Source organism: Zalophus californianus, chromosome 2, assembly GCF_009762305.2.
Source record: "Zalophus californianus isolate mZalCal1 chromosome 2, mZalCal1.pri.v2, whole genome shotgun sequence".
Taxonomy (NCBI): domain Eukaryota; kingdom Metazoa; phylum Chordata; class Mammalia; order Carnivora; family Otariidae; genus Zalophus; species Zalophus californianus.
In genome coordinates this window covers 131803586-131825844 of record NC_045596.1, presented here as the reverse complement: position 1 = coordinate 131825844, position 22259 = coordinate 131803586, and the positions used below count along the sequence as shown (strand labels likewise).

The following is a 22259-nucleotide window of genomic DNA, read 5'->3' as shown; positions in this document are numbered from 1 at the left end:
AATTAAATAAATAAATAAATAAATAAAATTTTAAAAAATGAAATAAAAGACTTAAGTATTGTTTCTGTTGATTATGATGTCCTGGTTACTTTAGAACCTTGAGAAGTTGGTGAACTATATTAGAATTCACCTTTTTTTTTGTAAACAATAGTGGTAATGAATATTGAGTATTAAATTTTACTTTCTGCACACAGTTACCTTTAAAATGCAAACAAGACATAGTTCCTTTAAAAGTTACTTTCAAAGTAAAAACTTTTTTAAAAAAGGTAAAAATGCATATGCGGTCAGTATTCGCTCATTATATTTCACTTATCAGTCAAATTTCATCACTGTTGAAAAATGACACAGTTACTTTTGTGAGTATCCTAGCAGTCTTTTAGCTCCAAAGAATTTTCCAGAATTGTGTCATTAAGGAATCTTTGAAGGCTAATATTTATACAGAGAAATAAAAAAATAAAATTGGAAAATAAGCATAACAAGGAAAATGAGACCTAATTGGAAGTCTTCTATCAAGCATGTCCTAAACATAGTGCAGTGGAATATAGAAGACCCGTGGCATTCTGAGCTTGAAATTAGGCAGTTTGTGCACAGTGACTGAAATACAGTAGGCATTTGATAATCTTTAAAATGAATGGAAAAGGAAATCACAGATCTTAAGGGCTAACATAGGGGAATGCCCTGTGCAGCTGTTAGCGGGGTGACGCCTGTAGACTGCCCGAAGGCCCCAGTGAACTGAGGGAGGAAATTCCGGAACCAGGATGTCTTTGTGTCAGTGCCCCAGGGTAGAGGTCTTGTATCTGCCTAGGTGTTTCCAGTCTAGTTAAGTCAAGTCAGCTTTTGTTCAAGTGCGAATAAGAGCTGGTGTAGAAATACCTGCCTGGTACCTTTCCTTGTGTTTCTCCACTCCAAGTAGTTGTTCAGAAGAAGGATTAAGGCTGTCATCTGTTGCCTTAAAGGACTATATGAATTATCTTAAGTACTTCCAAAGCAGGTTTGCTTAAGAAAGCCAGGGCTTATGTTAAAAACTCCTCCCCACTTTGGAGGAATAATAGGAAAAGGCATTGATGGGACAATTATCTAAGACTCTAAAATAAAATCTGAGAAAGGAATTGGAAATACGTGTGGAGAGCTCCAAGTCAGCCTAGGCAGTGTCTAATGCCTCCTCTGAAATTGTGCTTTTAAATTTTATAGCCCTGCTAAAGAGGAAATGCCTTTTTTTCTAGAGGAATAACATTCTGATAGGGTTAAAAAAAAAAACAACAAAAACACTTTCCTGCCGGGTGTAAGTTAATGAAATAGCATTAAGTGTAATTAGTTGTTTTAGGAAAAGACATGTGAAAGACATTGAATTGTTAGAGAGACACTGCATGCCAAAACTTGACTTCCAATACCTGAGAGAGACGGTATTAAAATATATGACACATCCTTTGGATTGGATTCTTCAGAAGTCATCTCAGCATTCTGACATAAATATTTTCCTTTCTTTTTGGAATATGATGAGTGATGCTTTGTGGCATTCTCAACCTATTACTGATAAAAACGATAAAAAAGAACTCGCAAATCCACCCAGGCATACGGTGTTTTGTTTTAAAGACAGGGGATCCTTTTCAGACTTGGTCTTCTGCAGGGTCCCGAGTTCTCTTCTGAATTTCATGTTGACAGGCTGCTTAGTCATCTTTTGGAACTCGCAAAAGTTTTAATATTTTATGACTACATGGTGAGAGGGGTACATTGGACTGAAGTTTGTCATTGTAGTAACACTGAATGGGAACGTGTTTATTCCTACTGCATATTTAAGTGGCTTTCCCAAATGTGGGAATCATGCTTTTCATTTATCCACAGTTTATGTTTTCTCCTCCAGTAGGATTTCTGATTACATGAAAGGGATTCACTGTTTCTTGTGGTTTGCCACAGTCTTTCTTTGGCATGAATGGCAGGGCATAATTCCTTGTCACTGAGTAATTTAAGGATCTTAACTCTTGGAAAGGACGTAGAGTCTTTTGGTAAGATCTTGGACTTTCTTCCGTGGTGCCCTTGCATTTGGTTTTTATTCCTTTATGTTGCAAGGTTGGGGCAAGATGCAATTTAGCTTACATAAGGATTCAGTCATTTGACTTGGCAATACAGCTAATTTTGTATTTTAACTGTAAGTTTGTATTAAGCTGGAAAATGAAAAGCAGCCTACCTAAATCAATAATAATAGGACACACCATTTCTTGAACATCTACTGTTGTATTGGGTTCTTAATATGTGTCATCTCATTTATTCAGTACGATAACTGAGAAATTATTTGCATCTTACCTGGAGGACATATGCTCAGAGAAGGAATGCAACTTGCCTACGGTTCAGAACAAACAATTGTACAAATAATTATAGCCAAATCAAGAATTTCAAATGTAGCATAGACTATCTCCTAGTCAACTTTTATTCAGTAAGAACTTTTTTAGCATTTTATTTTGAGATCATTGTAAATTGATGTTCATTTGTAAGAAAGATCATGTATACCCTTCACCTCATTTTCCTCAATGGTAATAACATCTTGCATAACTATATGTAGTACAATATCACAACCTAGAAAGTGACATTGATACAATCCAACAACTTCAAAAAGAAATTTTGGAATAAATAAAAATACACAAGGCTGTAGGACGTGTTAAATGAAAGTTTTGTATGAAAAGATTTCATAAATAAAAATTGGAAGGATATTTGATTAGTACATAGCTTTTTTTTTTTAAGATTTTATTTTTATTTTTTGACAGAGAGAGACACAGCGAGAGAGGGAACACAAGCAGGGGGAGTGGGAGAGGGAGAAGCAGGCTTCCCGCCGAGCAGGAAGCCCAATTCGGGGCTCAGTCCCAGGACCCTGGGATCATGACCTGAGCCGAAGGCAGACGCTTGACAACTGAGCCACCCAGCTGCCCCCGGACATAGCTTTTTAAAATGGCTTGATCAAGAATACTAAGAACATACATTTTTGTTTCACACAATGGCTTCAGCATACCAATTTGGGTCAGGAGGGAAATTTTTATTCTAAACTGGGTCATCTCATAATCTTCATCTAAAATTCCGAGTAGTGCAGAACCATTTTTGCAGCTTAGAGTAGAACATCTATCGTAGATTAAAGATTACAAAATCAAAAATAATTCCACAAATCACTCTTCTTGATGTGGGATTCAAAGTGAATGTATGAAACATAAATAGTCACTATAAATAAATCCATGAATAAGGCTTTGCTGCCTCTGAGACAGAGATTAATGAAGTTTTAGGATGCTAAGAGCTCAAGATAGAATCTGTAGCTTTAAACTGATGTCAAGATTGAGAATTGATTACTTAAAAGCCCTTCATTTCTCCAGAATAGATTGATGACTTTAGTGCTACTAAATCTCCTCTCATGCAAAATTTATATAATTTGGTTTCAACAGGTATGGTATGTGTGTGTAGGGGGGGATTTACATATTAAATGTAACTGTATAATATGTAAAAGTTAAGCTATTTCAAAAGCAAAAGATAGTAATGTGTGTGATATTTTCAAGGTATTTTTAAATTTTGGAATTCAATGGAAGCCAGCTCATGGACCCATGGGAGGTGAGAGCCGGCCTATTAGCTGACTAGAATAGTTCAGATGGAGAACCATGAAAACGATACACATAGTCTGTAAGCATTTAATTTTAATTTCACTACTCTTCCTTTAGGGCCAAGACCTTTGCTTTAAGTAAGAATATGCTGATTGGAGTCCTGTTGTATTTCTTCCCCAAATCATAGCCATCATGCCTTGATCATGACTTTCAGTTTGGGTTTCTTTAAGTAAAACTGAGAGCTCAGAGATACCATTTAAAGCAACCTAAGAGAATTCCTTTAGGATTTTATGAAGTTTTCCTCTCCTATGTTTTATATTTGTCTCTCTCTTACCTCCTTGAACAACAGCTTTTTTTCATAGTAACTCATTTTATATGCAGTCCTTCCATAGCATCATTTAAGTCTTCAAAGAAGCAACAGCTCATATTTGATTGGATTCATAATATTTGAATAGCAATAATTACAAAAACAAGTACTACTGATATAAATGGCTTGGGGAACAAATACAACTGTCTCTTGGCAAGTGTAAAATTCACCTGGGGGAAGCAGAAAGGTTGCTGATAGCATTCAGTGATCTGTAGTTATCATCGATCAGCTAAACTTGGGCAGCTCAGTGACACTCCATTAAGATAATGACTGTTGGGCGCTTGGGTGGCTCAGTTGGTTAAGCAACTGCCTTTGGCTCAGGTCATGATCCTGGAGTCCCGGGATCGAGTCCCACATCGGGCTCCCTGCTCGGCGGGGGGTCTGCTTCTCCCTCTGACCCTCCCCCCTCTCATGTGCTCTCTCTCTCTCTCTCACTCTCTCTCTCAAATAAATAAATAACATCTTTAAAAAAAAAAGATACTGACTGTTATCCTTTGTTTGGTTACACTATGGATACTGCCTGAGATTGTGTCCCTGGAATATTTAAATAAAAAATACGTAAGTATATAAATATATATACATCAGTATGTAAACAATTGAATATATGCATGGCCCTATTTGGTAACTGGTAATTGTGCCTGGGTATGGATATCAAAATGGCTAATAACATGCCATGACCCAGTGTAGGCATTTAATGCATTTTTAGCCTCGTCTGTAATTCTTCCTGAGGAGATTTAGCTTCATTATTTTTTAAGCTGTAGAGAATAGTGTGGCAACCTGGCAACTTATTTGAAAGAGGGTTTTCTAGTAGTGAGATATCCTTTACATGGAATCCGGATGAAGATGTATGAAGAGATATTTTTATCTTATTGAAAAAGCTAAATGGCCTATAGATAATATTAGAGATTCACCAAAGTATTGGAGGAGCAGTTTTCTCTTTTTCTGCCTTTTCTCCCTCCCTCCCTTCCTTCCTTCATTTCCTCTCTCCCCCTCCCTTTCTTTCTCTTTTCCTAAGTGCTCCCCTGCCGTGACCTACTTCTTGACTTCTGTTGTTTTCAACGTCAGTTTTCCAGGATTTTGTCTCTACTTTACCACCCTGTGTTTGCTTAGGAAGATGCCATGCTTGTTTTTTGGTTTGTTTGTTTGTTTGTTTTAATTTTTCTCTAAGTTAAATTGATTTCTCAGTTCAGATTGGGTATTCTACTTTCTACTAGATGGCATGTGTTTCTAATGTCGGGTACACTCGGCTTTGACCATCTCCTTATCCTAAGGAAAAGGGCTGGTGGAATCTGAGCTCTAAGCAGCTATGCCACTTCAGTTTCTCCAGCAGGTCAGCCTCCCCATGACTGTCAACAGATCAAGCTGAACAAACACAGTTTAAAGTGAGCTCTGGTTTATTTTCCTTAAAAGCCATCCTAATCCATATAAACACATAGTCAGGAATGCTTGGATATAACAATGTTTCGCAATATGAATTATATCATCTATATTAGCGGTAGTGTTTACTCCTCTGAGTTCTCGGGCATGACTTAGCACCTTGGTTACTGACCTTGACCAAGATTCTTAACTGAGGCCTCACTGCAGAGGAGTTACATTCTTGTGACCTTGAGTGCCATAGATTTGGCTCGAATTCTCACTGTTCCACTAATCTACCTTTTTTACCTTGGGAAGGTTTTCCTACCCACAGAATGTGAATGACGAAAGTTTCTGCCTTATATAGCATTGTTGTGAGGATTATTAGCTCAGTGTTTGGCATGCAGTAGTCAACAAATAATGTGTTACCTTTATTTTAAAGGTCGTATGTTATGACTTTAAGACACTGTCTCCCTAAATCAGTATTTTTTAAACTTTCTGGCCAAGACCACACCATAAGAAAACATTTTAAAGTATGATCATGCATGCATGTGCGTGCATGCATGCGTGCACACACACACACATTTTAAAATATATGTAGTGATATGTACATATTATGAAACACTTAACTTTAATACATGAAATTGGTGTTATATTTTCTTTTCCATTTTTCTTTTTTTTAAGAATCCTAGTCACCATGTCCTAAATTGATTTCACAACTTACTAAATATGTTACAGCTTAAATTTGAAAAATCTGATCTAGGTTGTAAAAGATGTATCTTTTATTTAGAAATGATATAAATGTATCATTTCTAAATAAAAGAGTATAGCTTTGGGGCATTTTACTTGCCTTTTTGGAAAAATACCATATTCTACTAACATGTAAGGATTCATTCTTACAGTCCCCAAGATTGATACCAAAAAACATTTTCCAGTATAACCTGTAAAACCTAAAATAGATTTTAGAAAATCGAGATTCAGGGTCTCCCGTCTTTGTTGACCTATTCAAAACTTACTCCTTTTTAGGAACTTGTCCTTGATGATCACTTTTCAGAATGGTACTGATACTTTAATGATGATAGGAACTATTTATTGAAGGCCGGCTTGCATTCTCTGGAACTAAATGGACAACTGTGTTTGCAATAATACACTGTTGGTTAAATTAGTTTTCACACTTAGTTTTGAAAAACTCATCAGTCTTTTAGTGTGAGGATCAACTAATGGTTTTTGAATCAGCAGTCCAGAGTCTACTTGTCCCCCGGAACTATTCACTAGTGGCCATGGGCACAGGCGAAAGGGATTGCTTGCTTCATGCCCTCTGACTATCTTTCTGTTTTCAGTGAAACCAAAGAAGAGGCCGGAGCTACTATGTATGGATAGCTGTCCCGTGGTAGTACTTATGAAATGTGGGAGTGTGAAATTCGTTCTCTGTGCTCTCCATGGTATAATTGGAAACACAGATTAAAGGTTTTGGAAAGCACAGTTTTTCATTGTTTAGACAGGTCTCTAGGCTTCCTGAACTATGCACACTACATGAAATGGGGCCTTTCGTGGTATTTACTCTTTATGTATGAATGGCATTTCTGCCTGAAGATAAAGCATTTTTGGTAAAAATAACCTGTCACTCAAATTGAGACGTTTTCCTTGGGAGATACCATAGTTTCAAAACATTTGTCTGCTCATGCATGCTCCCCTGTTTCCCAGGTCTTCTTAAGCTTTCTGATCTTGACATACTTGCTTTTGTGTTTAAAAATCTGCTCTGTGATTTTTACCTTTGTATTGCATCTATGTAAAGTTACCACTACTAACATGTTTTATTACTTTAAGAACAATTTCTTAGGGATATTTGTAATGCTAAATAATTGAAGCAAAATATTTCTCATGGAGTGTGACTTTTAGGTTTTAATTCAATTCCTAATTGGCTCAAGTATCCCACAAATACACTATCATTTTATTCATATTATCAATTAATGGGATTAATACAATTATATTTTCCTTCATATATTCGGATTGTGGCTCCAATAAAATCTGTATTTTTAAAATTTTTTATCCTTTTGTAAATCATACAGGTATTAATACCTGTTTAATCATTTTCCTACTCGCCAACCCCAGTGCTCTACTTTTGAGAACATTAAGAATTCCAGTCTGTTGTCACATTTGTTTTAAGCAGAGACAAAGACACTAGGCTTTTTCTTGACCCTCGGGATTGAGAGAAAATATTTACAGATGTTAACCGTGGTGAAACTACTTTTCATATATCCCTTTTGATCTCTATGAATAATAAACGGGAGGGTTTCATTAGCCATATCAAAGTTTCCAGGCCTTCCTAGAATAGATTTGAAAGTTGATGGCCAAATGGAGATTAGGTTTTTAAGCCCATCATAGACAGGGTGTTACATTGTTGCTACCATACCTACATGTATTAGGCAGTGAGTCCATGTTTTTAATTTATTTCGAGACTTGCCTTTGTATTGCATTTTTGTAAGGTTACCGCTACTAACATATTTTATTACTTTTAGAACAATTTTGTTGGGGTATACATAATGCTAAATAAAGCTAAATAATTAATATGTAGAACTTTGTTTTTTAGACTTAACTTCTATAAAGTCTTTGTTTGCACTACTTTATGTTTAACAGATTTTTCTTCTGTTAACATGTGAATCAATTCTTTAGAGTTCGAGCCTAATTTTAAATAATGCTTTTTTATTCATGTTGGTACACTTTTCACACTATTTTCTCTATTTTGCTTCTTGATTTCATAAAGCTGTTCGTATTATACTCTTTGATAAAAAAGAAAATTTGGGACACCTGGGTGGCTCAGTTGGTTGAGCATCTGCCTTTGGCTCAGGTCATGATCCCAGGGTCCTGGGATGGAGCCCCGCCTCGGGCTCCCTGCTCCGCAGGGAGCCTGCTTCTCCCTCCCTCTGCCTGCTGTCCCCACTGCTTGTGCTCTCTCTCTCTCTCTCTCTCTGTCAAATAAATAAATGAAATCTTAAAAAAAAAAAAAAAAGAACAAAATTCACAGGGGTGCCTGGCTGGCTCAGTTGGTGGAGTATGCGACTCCTGATCTCGGGGTCGTGAGTTCGAGCTCCACGTTGGCAGTAGAGATTACTTAAAAAAGAAAATTTATGTTTGAAGCCTCTTAGCTTGGATGTATTAAAGGCATGTCATGCTTAATGTGATCATTTTTAAAAATTTTAGGTTCCAAAAAATCTGTCATAAATTGAACATAAACATTAATAATTCACTTTTTTTTACAGGGATGTCTGTAGTTAATGCCATTCTTGCCATGCCAGACTTTTATTGACTCTTGTATTCTCCCTTCTTAGCGGAGCACCTGGCACATAGTAAGCACTCCAAAATTTTAATGAAGTTAAAGTGAGTGAAGGAGTGGTAAATAGTATCTTTTATGAGTGCTCTGGTGGCACATGTTTCTGTGATAGCCAGTAGCACAGCCTTAAGTAGCACTTGGCTGGAAAAATTCCTGCCTCTGGATTCTTTTGTGGTAAACCAGAGCCCTAGAGCCTGAAGCTGGGGAGAGCAGCCCCGTGCCCAATATGTACGTTAATCCTGGAAAAGCCTTAGTGGTTTGCCTGAGAAATCATTGCCACCATCAAGATGGGAAATTGATGCTTATGTGGGAACTAAAATTTAAAAGTGAGACAGGAAAAAAGATTCAGCTCATATAAAGTAATAAAAAATGTCCCAGTTCCCGCCATTAACACTGTTAATTAATTGCATTGCCCATTTCTTAGTGTAGCATCATGATATCTATACTTAAGTTTATATCATGCCTTTCAAATCACACAATACTTTCACATGCATTAACATGTTTATTTTAATAGGTAAGTGTGATTTTTAAAAATCTCAATAAACAATTGGTGCAAATTCCTGTGTTTACTTCTTGAAGTTAATATTTTTATTTAGAAAATTCGGGTAGGGTAGGGTAGGGTTTGCGAAAGCACAAAGCAACAGATCCTGGTGGCCAGTGTAGGGTGAAGATTCTCTTTGTATTATTAACATTTGACTATCTGGACTCTATCCTACCAAATTCATAGAGTTTCAAGGTTGGAAGAAACCTTTAAATTAGTTTTGCTTATCTTCCATCTGATTCACAATCCCTTTGTTTCCCAAACAAAATGACTCTGTGACTTTGGCCCAAAACTCATGAATTCATCTTTTAGCTGTTGAGGCCACTCCATTTTTAACCGATACTGTTTTCAGAAATTTCTTGTATTAAGCAAAAATCCTCCTTCTCTTAACTCCCTCTTACTGGTCCTAATCTTTCCTTTGAAACTGCATGCAGTGATTTTAATGACCTTCTCCATTACTGGTAATGCATGACCACTTATTACCTTATAAAATATATTTATGCACATCATCTTATTAGAGCTTCGGAACAACCCAGTAAATTAGGTAGCTTATTTATTATTATTTTTGTCTTACAAGTATTCTAAAACATAGAGAAAATAAGTGATTTGCTAGTGATCAAAGCTACAAATAATAAATAATGGATCTGGGTCCATACCCAGATCTTCTGATTCAAAATTCCATGTTTTTTCTATGATACAGTGTTGTCTCAAAATATCCCTTCCGGTTTTAAGTGATGTCCCATAATTTTTTTACTACCTCAGACTATACTCCTCAGCTTCTTCAGTTTCTCAGCTTTGTCAGCCATCCTGCAAGTGGCCTAATTTTCAGTAAGAACAACATTAGTGGTTCTCAACCCAGCGTGTGCCTGCGCACACGTACAGAGATGCCCATGCAGGGCTTGGACAACATTCGTAGCCTTCTGCTGGTTATATACATGAAGTATTTTGCAATTATAGACAGTCATTGCTCCGGCATTCCACATAGATACTTTTGGTTTATCTGAGTCTCTTGTCTTATGTAAAATTTTATAGAAATATTTTCAAAACCAAATGTGTACACCATTTAGCATTTCAGAGTGTATAGTGGTCAAGTGAAGAATTATGGGCCTCATCCTCATTTTGTACATGGCTGTTTAGTGAAATCAGAAAAATGATTCTCGGGCACCTGGGGGACTCAGTCAGTTAAGCGGCTGCCTCTGACTCAGGTCATGATCCCAGGGGTCCTGGGACCAAGTCCCGCATCAGGCTCCCTGCTTAGCAGGGAGCCTGCTTCTCCCTCTCCCTCTGCCCCCACCCCTGCTCTCTCTCTCTCTGTCAAATAAATAAATAAAATCTTAAAAAAAAAAAAAAAAAAGAAAAACGATTCTCTGGGCAGCTGTTAAAGATTCGTAAGTTTTCCTGTCTGCACTCTGTGTTTGGTTAAGGGGAAAACCTCACATCTTCCCAGCTTCATTCACTTTGGTTAGCACAGGAAATAAATGCTTTCAGGTTGGAGCGGTGGACTCAGAAAAACACGCGTATTTCCAAAGTTCACTGAGAAGCTGCTTTACGCAGTTGGTACAGGATTATACCATGCTCTGAATATCAAAGAAAGAGGTTAGCTCGGTGTCAACAATTATATAATTCTATACTTTAAACCCCCAAACAAAACTAACCACTTCCTAGATTGTGAACAGCAGTAGCACAAGCTGAAACCACAGTTGATCCGAGCATCTAAAAACCACAGTTTTGCTGGTACTAGTACTAGTTATAATTATTTCCATATATTCTGCATAAAATCATCAGAAGCCAGAAACTATTTCCACATCAGTGAATAAGAAGGACATTTAGAAAGATGAATTACTTTAAAGTAACCACTGGTGAGAAACAGAAAATAAAAGTGTCATCAGATCACTGCATGAATATTCATACTCTCAGGCTTAAATAAGTGTCTTTAAGACTGATTTCTCTGAGGCTACACTGCTTACGCTTAACATTGCAAGTTCCTCGTGAAGTTAATACTTTTAACCAAATACTCTTCTTCTAGGCTAATCGGTTAGAAAGATGATTAAAATTAGAATTTTAATTTTAGCATTTTTTTTCACATTGCATAAGAAGTAACATATTGAATTCACTGAGATGACTAAATTACCCAAGTGCTTGATTCAAGTAGGGTTTGGGGGCCTGGCTGGGTTTCTGATTAGTGTAGACTATTGTTGAACCTCAGCAACAACATTCTGGAAGTCCTCATTAATCTAAGGACTCGTCGGAGATTCTAGTGATTCTCTGTGGACATTCCCCAAGCTCACCATTTGTTTGTCTTCCTTTGTGTTCAGTGTTTGCTCTGGGCTTTTCTCTGCCCCCATCACCATGGCGTTTGCCTACTGTGACTCCTTCTTCGTGGGTCTCCTCACCTGAGATTTTTGGCAAGCACACCTGATTTAAGAAACTTCTGGAAATATTCAACCACAAAGTTACACCCCCACACCATGAACGGTGTCCACGAATGAAATCCTGTTGTCATTCTAACTGAAACTACTTTTAATTTATATTCAAATGTTCAGTAGTGCTGATGGACAATCATCCTACAGTTTCTCTGCCCATCTTCTCTCCCACTCTCCACAACTGCCATTTTAGAGTTTATTCTCTCTTCAGACCTCTAGCATCATCTCTCCAATCCTCACCCTCAGATGATAATTTTGCTTCCTGTTTCGTAAGAATACGGGCAATCAGAAGAGGACTTTCACCAGCTCTCCCCATGCTCTTTACCCATCTGTCTCATCTGTACCTTGACACCTGGCCTTCCTATGACCTTGGGTGAACCTTGGAGAACTGGGGTGTCTGCCTAATTGCATCCCTTCCATATCCTCTTGTCTCCTTCTCCTCAAGGGGTGCACCTGCATGCTTCTCTCTCTTTCCCTCTCACCCTCTCTCCCTCCCCCTTTCTTTCTTTTCCGCGCACATGCACATACGCACCAACCATCTTATTTTTTTGACTTCCTATTGGTTCATTCCCCTCAGCATACAAACATGCTGCTCTTTATCTGGCAGCTCTCCCAGAGAAAATTCTTAATCCTTACAATGACCTACAAGGCCCTTTATCATCTGGCCCCCTGCTATCTCTAACCTCTAATCTAGCCACAGCGTCCCTTGCCTGCTGATCCTTGGATAGACCGGAGGTACTTCCTGCCTCAGATTATTTGCCCTGCCGCTCTGCATACTAGGATGATCTTCCTCAGATAGCCACGTGACTTATACTCTATCCTCCTTAAGTCTCTCTCTCTCTCTTTTTTTTTTAAGATTTTATTTATTTATTTGAGAGAGAGAATGAGAGATAGAGAGCACGAGAGGGAAGAGGGTCAGAGGGAGAAGCAGACTCCCTGCTGAGCAGGGAGCCCGATGTGGGACTCGATCCCGGGACTCCAGGATCATGACCTGAGCCAAAGGCAGTCGCCTAACCAACTGAGCCACCCAGGCGCCCTCAAGTCTCTCTTATCCCCTCCCAACTTTACTTACTTTCTACAGTACATCTCACCATCCAATGTTCTGTTTGTTTCATTTACTATATTCCTGGTCTGTTTCTCTCCAGTAGAATATATGCTCCCTAAAGGCATATAAATTTATTTTGTTTGTTGCTGTATCCTCAGCATCTGGCATAGTGTCTGACCCATATTAGATGCTCAGTATGTCAAATAATCGAATGCATTTATATATCGTGTGAATGACCCTTGGATAATTAAGAACCTATTAGTAATGGATGTACCTGTTTATCTATAGGGTAGCAGTCACAGTTTCACATGTTTTATCCCCTTAATATCCTGTATAAACCAGCTGAAACAATGAGGATTTTTAGAAAGCAAGACAGGGGTGAGGAGAATAAAGTTGATTCCAGAACATCAGGCATTTAGGGCAAAGGGTGACAGAGTAGAGGGGTAGGGTAAAAAGCAAGACAAAGAAAAATACATGGAAAGATAGATACCTATAAACTGACCTTGAACTTTGTATCTCCTGAGTATTCTAGCCCTCCCAATCCATGCATTAGATTCCGCATACAGAAAATGGTTATTATTTTAATAATCCATTTAGTTGATTCTGGTTGATAGAATTTTACCTTCTTTAAATATGAGAATGTTATGCTTTTTAGAATCACAGCTCAGTCTCCCTTGTACTGACAAAGCTGTCCAGTAATCTCGTTACTTAATGCTGACTGCTCCCTTTCAAGACTTAGGCAGCCAGTAGGTGCCTTGCATATCAGAGTGACATCTGAAGAGTCTATTTTTAGATGTTTTTTGACCTTAAATTAGGGAACAATGAACAAGATGTTAAGCTAGTTGTTCTTCAGTCTCTTTGCACAAGGCAAATGCAAGAATGTAAATCGTCTTGTTTGCTTTGTAGTTTAGCTCGCAGATAATTGTATCACTAAGCTTCTTAGGGCTCATTTCTACATTGTTTCAGTGCACACTAAAATTAACAATATAATAATCATCACTGTATGTACATACATACATGATAATCATTTATTTAACGATCTTCCTATTATGAACATTTAAGTTTTTACTTTATTTTTCCTTTTCTCTATTAATAATGTACAATGAATATCCCTAGATTGTACCTCCGATTATTTTGTTAGGGTAAAATTCTAAATAAGAAATTATAAGATCTTAGAAAAAGGCCATTTTTAAAGCTTGTGGAAAAATACTGTCAGGTTATCTTTCAGAAATTCTGCGACATTTTACTCTTCCACGCAGTTTATGAGGATGATAGTCTTGCCCTATCTTTACCTGCAGTGGATATTAACCCACCTCTGTCCTCAAATTCCTTTTCTTGTTTTCTTTATTAGGCCCCTTCTTTACTGATTGCAAATGTACACAGATTTCTCCCCTTATTATATTAAGGCTTTTTGGAATCTTCCTTCCCGTAAACCTATTAATCTGTCTCCTTTTTTCTCACCGCCATGCTTAATGAACTTAGTGTTCTATTCACTTTCTCCATTTATGCTTCTTTTTCCTAATTGCTCTCTTTCTTCCTTACCTACTTCAGTGAAACTTCTCTCTACCTGAGGGTATGGAAGACCACCCATTTAATAATTACCGTGGCTTATTTGTATCCCTCTTCCTTCTTGACCTTTCCATCACTTTGATGTTGCTTTCCATCTGCACTTCTCAAAACTGTCCTCCCCTTTGGCTGCAGAATGGCTAATGCCTCCAGGGGCTGCAGGGTGTCTCCCAGTCCCTCTGGCTGCTCTATTTCGGGCATCGGTGTCAGCTCCCAATTTCCTCTCTTTGATTATCTTCTCTTCTCATTTTTTTGTTCTCTTATTCCGTGGCTCGAACTAACATTAAATGGGTCAATGACTGCAAATCTCTATCGCTAGCCAGTCCTTAGTATTTAATGCCATGGAAGTATTTGCAGTTGTCCATAGGACGTCTCCATGCCAATCCTCCACAGCTCCTCTACTTAAAATAATTCAACAGGAGCGCCTGGGTGGCTCAGCCGTTAAGCATCTGCCTTCGGCTCGGGTCGTGGTCCCATGGTCCTGGGATCGAGCCCCACATCGGGCTCCCTGCTCGGTGGGAAGCCTGCTTCTCCCTCTCCCACTCCCCCTGCTTGTGTTCCCTCTCTCGCTGTGTCTCTCTCTGTCAAATAAATAAATAAAATCTTTTTTTTAAAAAATGATCCAACGCAAACCTTTTCTTTCTTTCATCCTTCTCTTTTGTCCGTGCTCTATAATTATGTCACTCAGCTCGTTCTCTCAAGCTAGACATATATAATAGCTTACTGGGTTCTTCTTTTCCTTACTCCTTATTCCATCAGCTAACAGTTTCTGTTGATTCTACCACAGTTGACACCCTTCCCTTCATTTCTTTTCCTCAACAGTGCTCATCAGATTATAAAGCATACTTTTTAAAAAAAATATATTTCATTCATATTTTTTTTCTTCCAGATTTTAAAAGCTACTAGGGATCAGAGTTATCCAGGAGAGGTAAGAAAGTTATCCTCTGCTCTGAAATACGTTCTGGGCAAGCGGGAGAGAGATGTGCGATAATTTCAGTCAGAGTCCTGGGAAATGTGGAAGAGGCTGAGGAGAAAAGCAACCAGCTTAGCAACAGTGGTGCGGAGAGAGAAAAGCGTGGCTAGTGAAAGCCTCCTGGAGGAGTTGAATCTTTACTGATCAGTCACCATCAGCCAAATGAAGAAGGGAGAAAGGTAATTCCTGACAAAGGGAAACAGCACAGACAGAGGGTCCAATTCCCAAGCGTTGTTTATGGCTTCCATCAGAGTCTTCACACCCTTTTCCCCCAGTCTAGAACACCTCCTCACAGGGAAGAGAAGTAGAAAGCCAAAAATATCAACTTGATTGTATCCCACCTTCCTTAAAATTGCTTTGGATTCGCCAGCTGCTTGGTGATTAGATCCAAATTCCATAGCTTGGCACACACAGAGGCCTCCTAATCAATCATAGACCCTCTCTTGCCTCCGCAGCCTCCCCTCCTGACATCTGCTCACCCCCCACCCACCCCCAAGTGACAGTGCTTCAACCCGGCTCCTCCTCTGCCTTCTAACCCAGCACCATTCTTTCTCCCAGTTCAGGCTCATTATTATTATTTTTTTTAAAGATTTTATTTATTTAATAGAGAGAGACACAGCGAGAGAGGGAACACAAGCAGGGGGAGCGGGAGAGGGAGAAACAGGCTTCCTGCCGAGCAGGGAGCCCGATGCGGGTCTCGATCCTAGGACCCTGGGACCATGACCTGAGCCGAAGGCAGTCGCTTAACAAACTGAGCCACCCAGGCGCCCCTCAGGCTCATTATAAATACTGGAAGTGCTTCCTTCTAAGCTGTGTGAGTCCTTTCTTATTCTCTGAGCTCTAGATTAACTTTGACCTCTTCTTTATAGCCTCCCTAATTTTTCCAGGTGGAATGAAGTGCCCTCACGGCACCTCAGGGAAGAGCTGTGGTAGTCCTTACCGAAGGGACACTGGTTTATCCATCAAGGGATAAGAATAGCACAATGGCGATTTATCTTCATCACCTCAGTGCCAGCTCAGAATAGTCATATAACAGTTTGTGAGACGATTTCACTTTTATCTGCCCCCAATTTCAAAGTCATATCTTGCTTATATCAACAGAATATATCAACTTTCTGGTGTGGTTGGGGATAACAGCAGCAACTCTTCACAAGAATATTCTATGCTCTTTTTGGCCTTGAGTGAATTCTTTAGATGTGCCCAGAATTCTGACCATGTAACACAGTTTCATTTTGGTGTAGTGACCAATGTGAAATGGCATCAAGAAAGAACATAAAACTGTTTACACTTTCCTTTTTTGGAGGTGTTCAGATTTGGGGATGAGCTTTGAAGACTTTATGGCCTAGTAGGAATATCAAAGAGTGATTAAAAATATAAAAGCAAGTGACCTAGCACTTGATAATTGTCATCCATATTTTCCTCCATCATTGAAGTGAGCGCTTTTTGCTGAATAGTCACTTTAAAGGAGTTTGTTTTAATATGATCCCACACACTGTAGTTAAGATAATGGTCACACAGTAGGCCTGACTAGTGAAATCCTGCATTTTCAGTGGGGTTTTATTTGTTTAATTTCACATAAACACTTTATAGGCAAGGAAGAAGGATCCAGAAAACTGAAATTAGAGATGTGAGCCAAGGATATTATTATATTTATTTTTTTTAGTTCCTCAGCATAGAGCTGTTCGTGGCCATAAACATACCTAGACTTGCATTTCCTGAACTTGTTGTTGTGAAATGCCTGTTTCTCTCCTGAGAAGAGCTACTGAATATAAATCTGCTTTAACAGAGAAAGAAGTTTGAACAAGGATTTCCCCTCTGGGGCAGGACAAGCTCTGATTTGCCATGTCAGTGTTATAAGAATGTTGGGTGGGGATATCAGTGAACATTGACTAAATAGGTAATGTCACTCCATACAGCACAAACCAACATAAATCATGAACTAAATTTTTAAGAAAATAATTGTTTATCTTGATTAAAGTTGATATAATGCAATTAATGGAATAGACAATAAAAATGTGTATGGTAATTCCTAATATGTATAATGCTCACTTTTTATTAAAATTTTAAATTATACTATTTTACTTAATCCTTAAAACAATTTTCGAAGGGAGGTGATAGTGTCTCTGCTTTGAACGTTTATCCCTACAGACACACACATAGCTAAGGTGTCCACCATGTAATTTACAGAAACACTCAGTTTTCTTTGGCTGGTGGGCATGGCCGTCCTTCTCTGAGGAGAATGTAATTTGCATCATCTGCAGTCTATAGGACAATGACTGAGTGCCTTCTGACCAGATAGAATGTATTCCATGGCAGGATGAATGGCAACTTTCAGAAGGCATGAGTTAAGAGAGGTTTGTCAAATCCACACAAGCTTCTTCCATCAGGTTTTACTGTTGAGTAATCAATAGAATGTTTAAAATAAAAGCCATAATTGAAAGGTGTAAAGTTGAAAAGCAGATACATATTTCTAGAAAAAAATAAAATAATAAAAATATAATGTCTCCCATTTGTGGTAGAACGTGTAAAGCTCTATTATGTAATTCAGTGACAAGGCAAAACAGGAAGGCCGGATAAATTATTGCAGATGGGGGCGCCTGGGTGGCTCAGTTGGTTAAGCGACTGCCTTCGGCTCAGGTCATGATCCTGGAGTCCCAGGATCGAGTCCCACATCGGGCTCCCTGCTCAGCGGGGAGTCTGCTTCTCCCTCTGATCCTCCCCCCTCGCATGCTCTCTCTCTCTCTCTCTCTCTCTCATTCTCTCTCTCAAATAAATAAATAAAATCTTAAAAAATAAATTATTAAAAATTATTGCAGATGGTAGCTTGGATTATAAAATGGTAGCAGTGGAGGTGGCAAAAAGTGGTCAGATTCTACACATAGTCAGAAGGTAGAACCAAGATAATTTGATGTGGGATGTGGGGTGTAAGCAAAGGAGAGGCACAAAGGATGACTCCAGATGGTGGAGTTGCCATTTGCTGTGGTAGCAAAAATGTGCAGGTTAGAAATAGGGATTTGATGGTAGTCAGCATGTAAATCACACATAATGCTTTGAAACTATGTGAGATCACTGAAGGAAAGAAAGTACACAAAATAGAAGTGGTCCGAACAATGAGCCTTGGAACACTCCAGCATGTGGAGGCTAAGTGATCTAGAGGAATTAGCAGAGAAGCATCTGTTGGGGTAGGAAGAAAACTTGCAAAGCTACTTGTAAATTAGAATGAAGACTGAGAAAATGGACCATCGGATTCAAGCTAGTGTGTGGAGTGGGGGGTGGGGGGGTCATTGATGACCTTTCTACTTTACATACCTGTGAACTACTTCCATTAGATTATCTTATTCCCCGCCCCACCCCCAGCCATCTCCTGAGGGATCTTTTTTATCACTATCTCCAATTTCAGCTACTTGCTCCCACTCTTCTTATGCTGTCAAGAGATTTTATTTTTTCATTTTTTTAAGATTTTATTAGAACGAGCGGGGAGTGGGGGAGGGGGTGGAGAGCCACACAGGGACTGGATGAGTAGGCGGTAGGCCTCCCCCCGAGCAGGGAGCCCAACATGGGGCTCAATCCCAGGACCCTGAGATCATGACCTGAACCGAAGGCAGACACTTAACCCACTGAGCCACCCAGGCACCCCTGTCAAGAGATTTTAAAATGTGTAACTCTGTGCCATTGTTTATTTCTCAAGAAAGGTCTTCCACCCATACAAAATTCAAATGAAGTTGAGGGTCTTATCTGACTATGAAATTTATTGAACACATAATTGAAAATATCTACCAATATAAAGCATCATTTCTCAGATCTTCACAAAGCATCCTGAAAATTTCCCTTACTGGCTATTGAATGATACATTGAATATTGAATTTCTAAGAGAAATTTCTGTAAGAAAGAGTCTTAAGGATTTGGGGTTGGGGTGGACATTAATTCAAGTGTTTCAGCGAAGGTGTGTTTTTCTTCTAACAGTTCTTAGATTACATTCTCTTTCATTCGGAGTTCCTTACTATTGATCATTTCTCAAATACTGTAACAAAGCAAATTTACAAGCATCCAATGTGATAAGATAAGGAAAAAAGTCATGTGATGCTTTGTTGTCAAACACTTGCAGCTGCTAGATGTTGTTTCAGCTTTTTATGGGCCGTCACATTTTTTGAATCAGAGGAATAATTTTTAAACTCTTAATAGGAAAAAAAAAAAACCCTTAATTTTGGTTTTCCACAGATACCACTATGGAAAATGTGCTTGGGAGTATGTTATTTAGTCGTCCCATAGGATTCTAGTTTTCAATATAGATTATTACTTCTAATCCACAGTTTTACCTAGGAAGTGGAAAACTGTGTGTTGACTCTGATTCACCAGCCCACAATCAGCCCACCTCCCGGTAAAGGGTTGGCTCCTGGGAGACCTTCCCCTCTAAGGCATTGGCATCAGGGTGAAATTGTTTAATTGGGGTGCCTGCAGGCCACAAACGCTTTAGGTGAGGAGGATTTGAGGAGAACAGTGTCATAATTTGTCAATTTAGTCAGAAGGTGGTAATTCTCAAGTTTCATGCTGATAGGAATCAGGCCAATGGCAATTATTTCATCCAGTAATTTAGTAAGAAGCCATGCTTATGAACATAAACGTGACTTTTCTTTAAGGCAACACTTTCGGAAAAGCTAGTCCTCTCTTTTTCTATGTTCGAGCCCTGCCTCTGCTCAGGGTTTGCCTGCAACCAGGAAGCCCTTGGCATTTGCAGGTCAGTTTCAGGTTTGAGCCTTGAAATCCTGCTTTTAAGTTCTGGATGATAAACATTTCTCGCTTTTCCTACTGGCCCATCACTACGATTGCTTGTATAGATATGTCAAGTTTTATTCAATTACCGTGCTCTTTCAGTTAAGAACCTCTCAATATTAAGACTGGGTATGAATACAATCGGCCACCTTCCCTAGGATTTCTCACTTAAATATATAATCTGCATTAGCCACAGAGTATGAAAACATCTGTTCTCCAGTAGGAATGCAAGCATTTGCTTTTCTTTGCCAGCTTAAAAGTAATTTAAAAACATAACCAAGATAGCTTTTTGGATGAGTTCAGATAAGAACTAGGGGAAGGACAAAGAAGCATGTTTAAATGAATTGTTCCAGGGCATTCTTGTGTCTTTAGAGAACCTCTTGTCAGGGGTTCCTGGCAGGCACTTTTGTCTGCATGCCCTGTCTGCTTCCTGAGCTCTTTAAAAGTCAGACCTATATACATTATATCAGCTCAATGTTCTATAAATGCAATTGAGGGCACCCTGAAGAAGTGATGTAACAAGACTGAACCTTTTTTTTTTCTTCTCTTTCAACACCTGGATTATTATTTTGTTATTTGTTTTTCATGACTGCAAGTCATAAAACCTAATCAGCTTTCCTAACCCTTCTGTTAGGTATGAATGAAGTGAAAGGCTCCTTATCAGTTTGAAATGTACTGTATGCAGTTGACTAAGAAAGCTGCAACATAAATCTTTGTAGGCCCTAGAAGTTTTGCAGTAGTTGCTATGCTACTCAGAGTAAACATTTGTACGTGTGTATTTGTCCAGGGAAGATTCATTGTAAATGTTGTATTTTTAAAATTGCACTCGCCACAAAAATCCTAATAAAAAAACAAGCTATGGTTTTTTAGAGATACGTAACTATTTATTGTGAAATGATAAGCAACTCGGATGGTACTATTCCAAACAGAAGTCAGCTTTTCTTTTTCTAAAAAAGGAAAAGATGATAATAAATGCATAAAATATTTAAAGTAGCCATAATAAAACACAAAAACACTAAAATGTTGATTTTTCAAAAGTTAACACTGGAGAAGTCAAGAAGAGAACTCATTCTTGCAGTCAAACTTGCTGCGTTGAGCTGTAATACTGATTCTCAGATGGCCATTACTTGGTCTGAACACAGGGGCTACCAGTTATTTTTCAACAGTAAAAATAGAAAGACATTTGTTTTTCAGTTATTCCTTGATATTAAATTCACTTTTCATGGTCCGCCGCTCACCAGGATTTGTGTGATGCTGTTTTGTCACTTCTGTGATCCACAGGAGCAAATTCTCAGTGTGGCTTTGTTTTGGCAAGGGAAAAATTACTCTTAACAATAGGGAGGGGAGAATCTCTCCTATAATAGGGAATACTTGGCTTATAAAGGTTAAACTTCACCAGCGCAAGTATTTTGGTCTGTTTTGTTTCCAGTGCCCACCTCAGAAGCTTTTGAATAAATGTGAAGTGATTTAATGGGTATAGTATAAAATTAATCTTTGTTGGCTGCTCTAATAGATCATGAGAAGTTGATGACACCATGCGCTAGTTCACTAGGGCTGCTCTTGCAAAACACCGCAGAGTGGTGGCTTACACAACAGAACTTATTTTCTCAGAATTCTTGAGGCCAGAAGTTCCAGATAAAGGTATCAACAGGATTCGTTTCCTCTGAGGTCTTTCTCTTCGGCTTGTAGATGGCCATTTTCTCCCTGTGGTCTTCACGTGGTCTTTATTCTGTGCGTATCTATAAGCAAATTTCCTCCTCTTCTAAGGACCAGCCATATTGGATTAGGCCCTGCCCAGTGATCTCATTTTAACTGAATTAACCTCTTTAAAGGCCCCATCTCTGAACACAGTCTCGTTCTGAGGTACTAAAGGGTACCTCATTCCATAAGGGGACACAATTCAGCTCACAACACAGCATGTATTTATATGTATTTGAAAACATGCCGATATCAATTCTCTAAACGTGAACCTGTTTCCTTCTGATTTTTAGAACCACACAGCTTCCATTCATAAGCTAGATATGTATGCCTCTCTAGGGACATTTGGATTCTTAAAAAGCAGGGTAAACTTGTGTGCACTCTCAGGACAGGAAAAAAAAATCAGTGTCAAATTATCTTAGTTGCAGCATAGGGCAGTGTCTCCCAAAATGTACTGACAATCTAAAGCAACAAGGAAAATTTAAAGAAAAAAAAAAAAAGAAGTTGAGTTCCACTCCATCACATACTTACTAAGGAGTATGTTTTGTTTTTAAAGCTCTCCAAAATTTTGCTGAAGCCATATTGGACTCTTTTTTTTTTCTTTTTTTCTTCTTCTT

The 22259-nt window shown here is 38.6% G+C and overlaps 1 protein-coding gene across 7 annotated transcripts in view; it reads left to right on the top strand.

Annotated features, from left to right (window-relative positions):
* The window catches only part of PDGFC (platelet derived growth factor C), a 202505-nt gene that overhangs the window by 160348 nt on the left and 19898 nt on the right, over window positions 1-22259 (top strand). For 5 of the 7 annotated variants that reach the window (XM_027599549.2, XM_027599556.2, XM_027599552.2 and 2 more), the window contains one exon: window positions 15091-15129. The exons of the other annotated variants lie outside the window; for them this stretch is intronic. In XM_027599549.2, the coding sequence (XP_027455350.1) occupies window positions 15091-15129 (39 nt within the window). The remainder of the gene's footprint in view (window positions 1-15090; window positions 15130-22259) is intronic. 7 annotated transcript variants of the gene reach the window in all.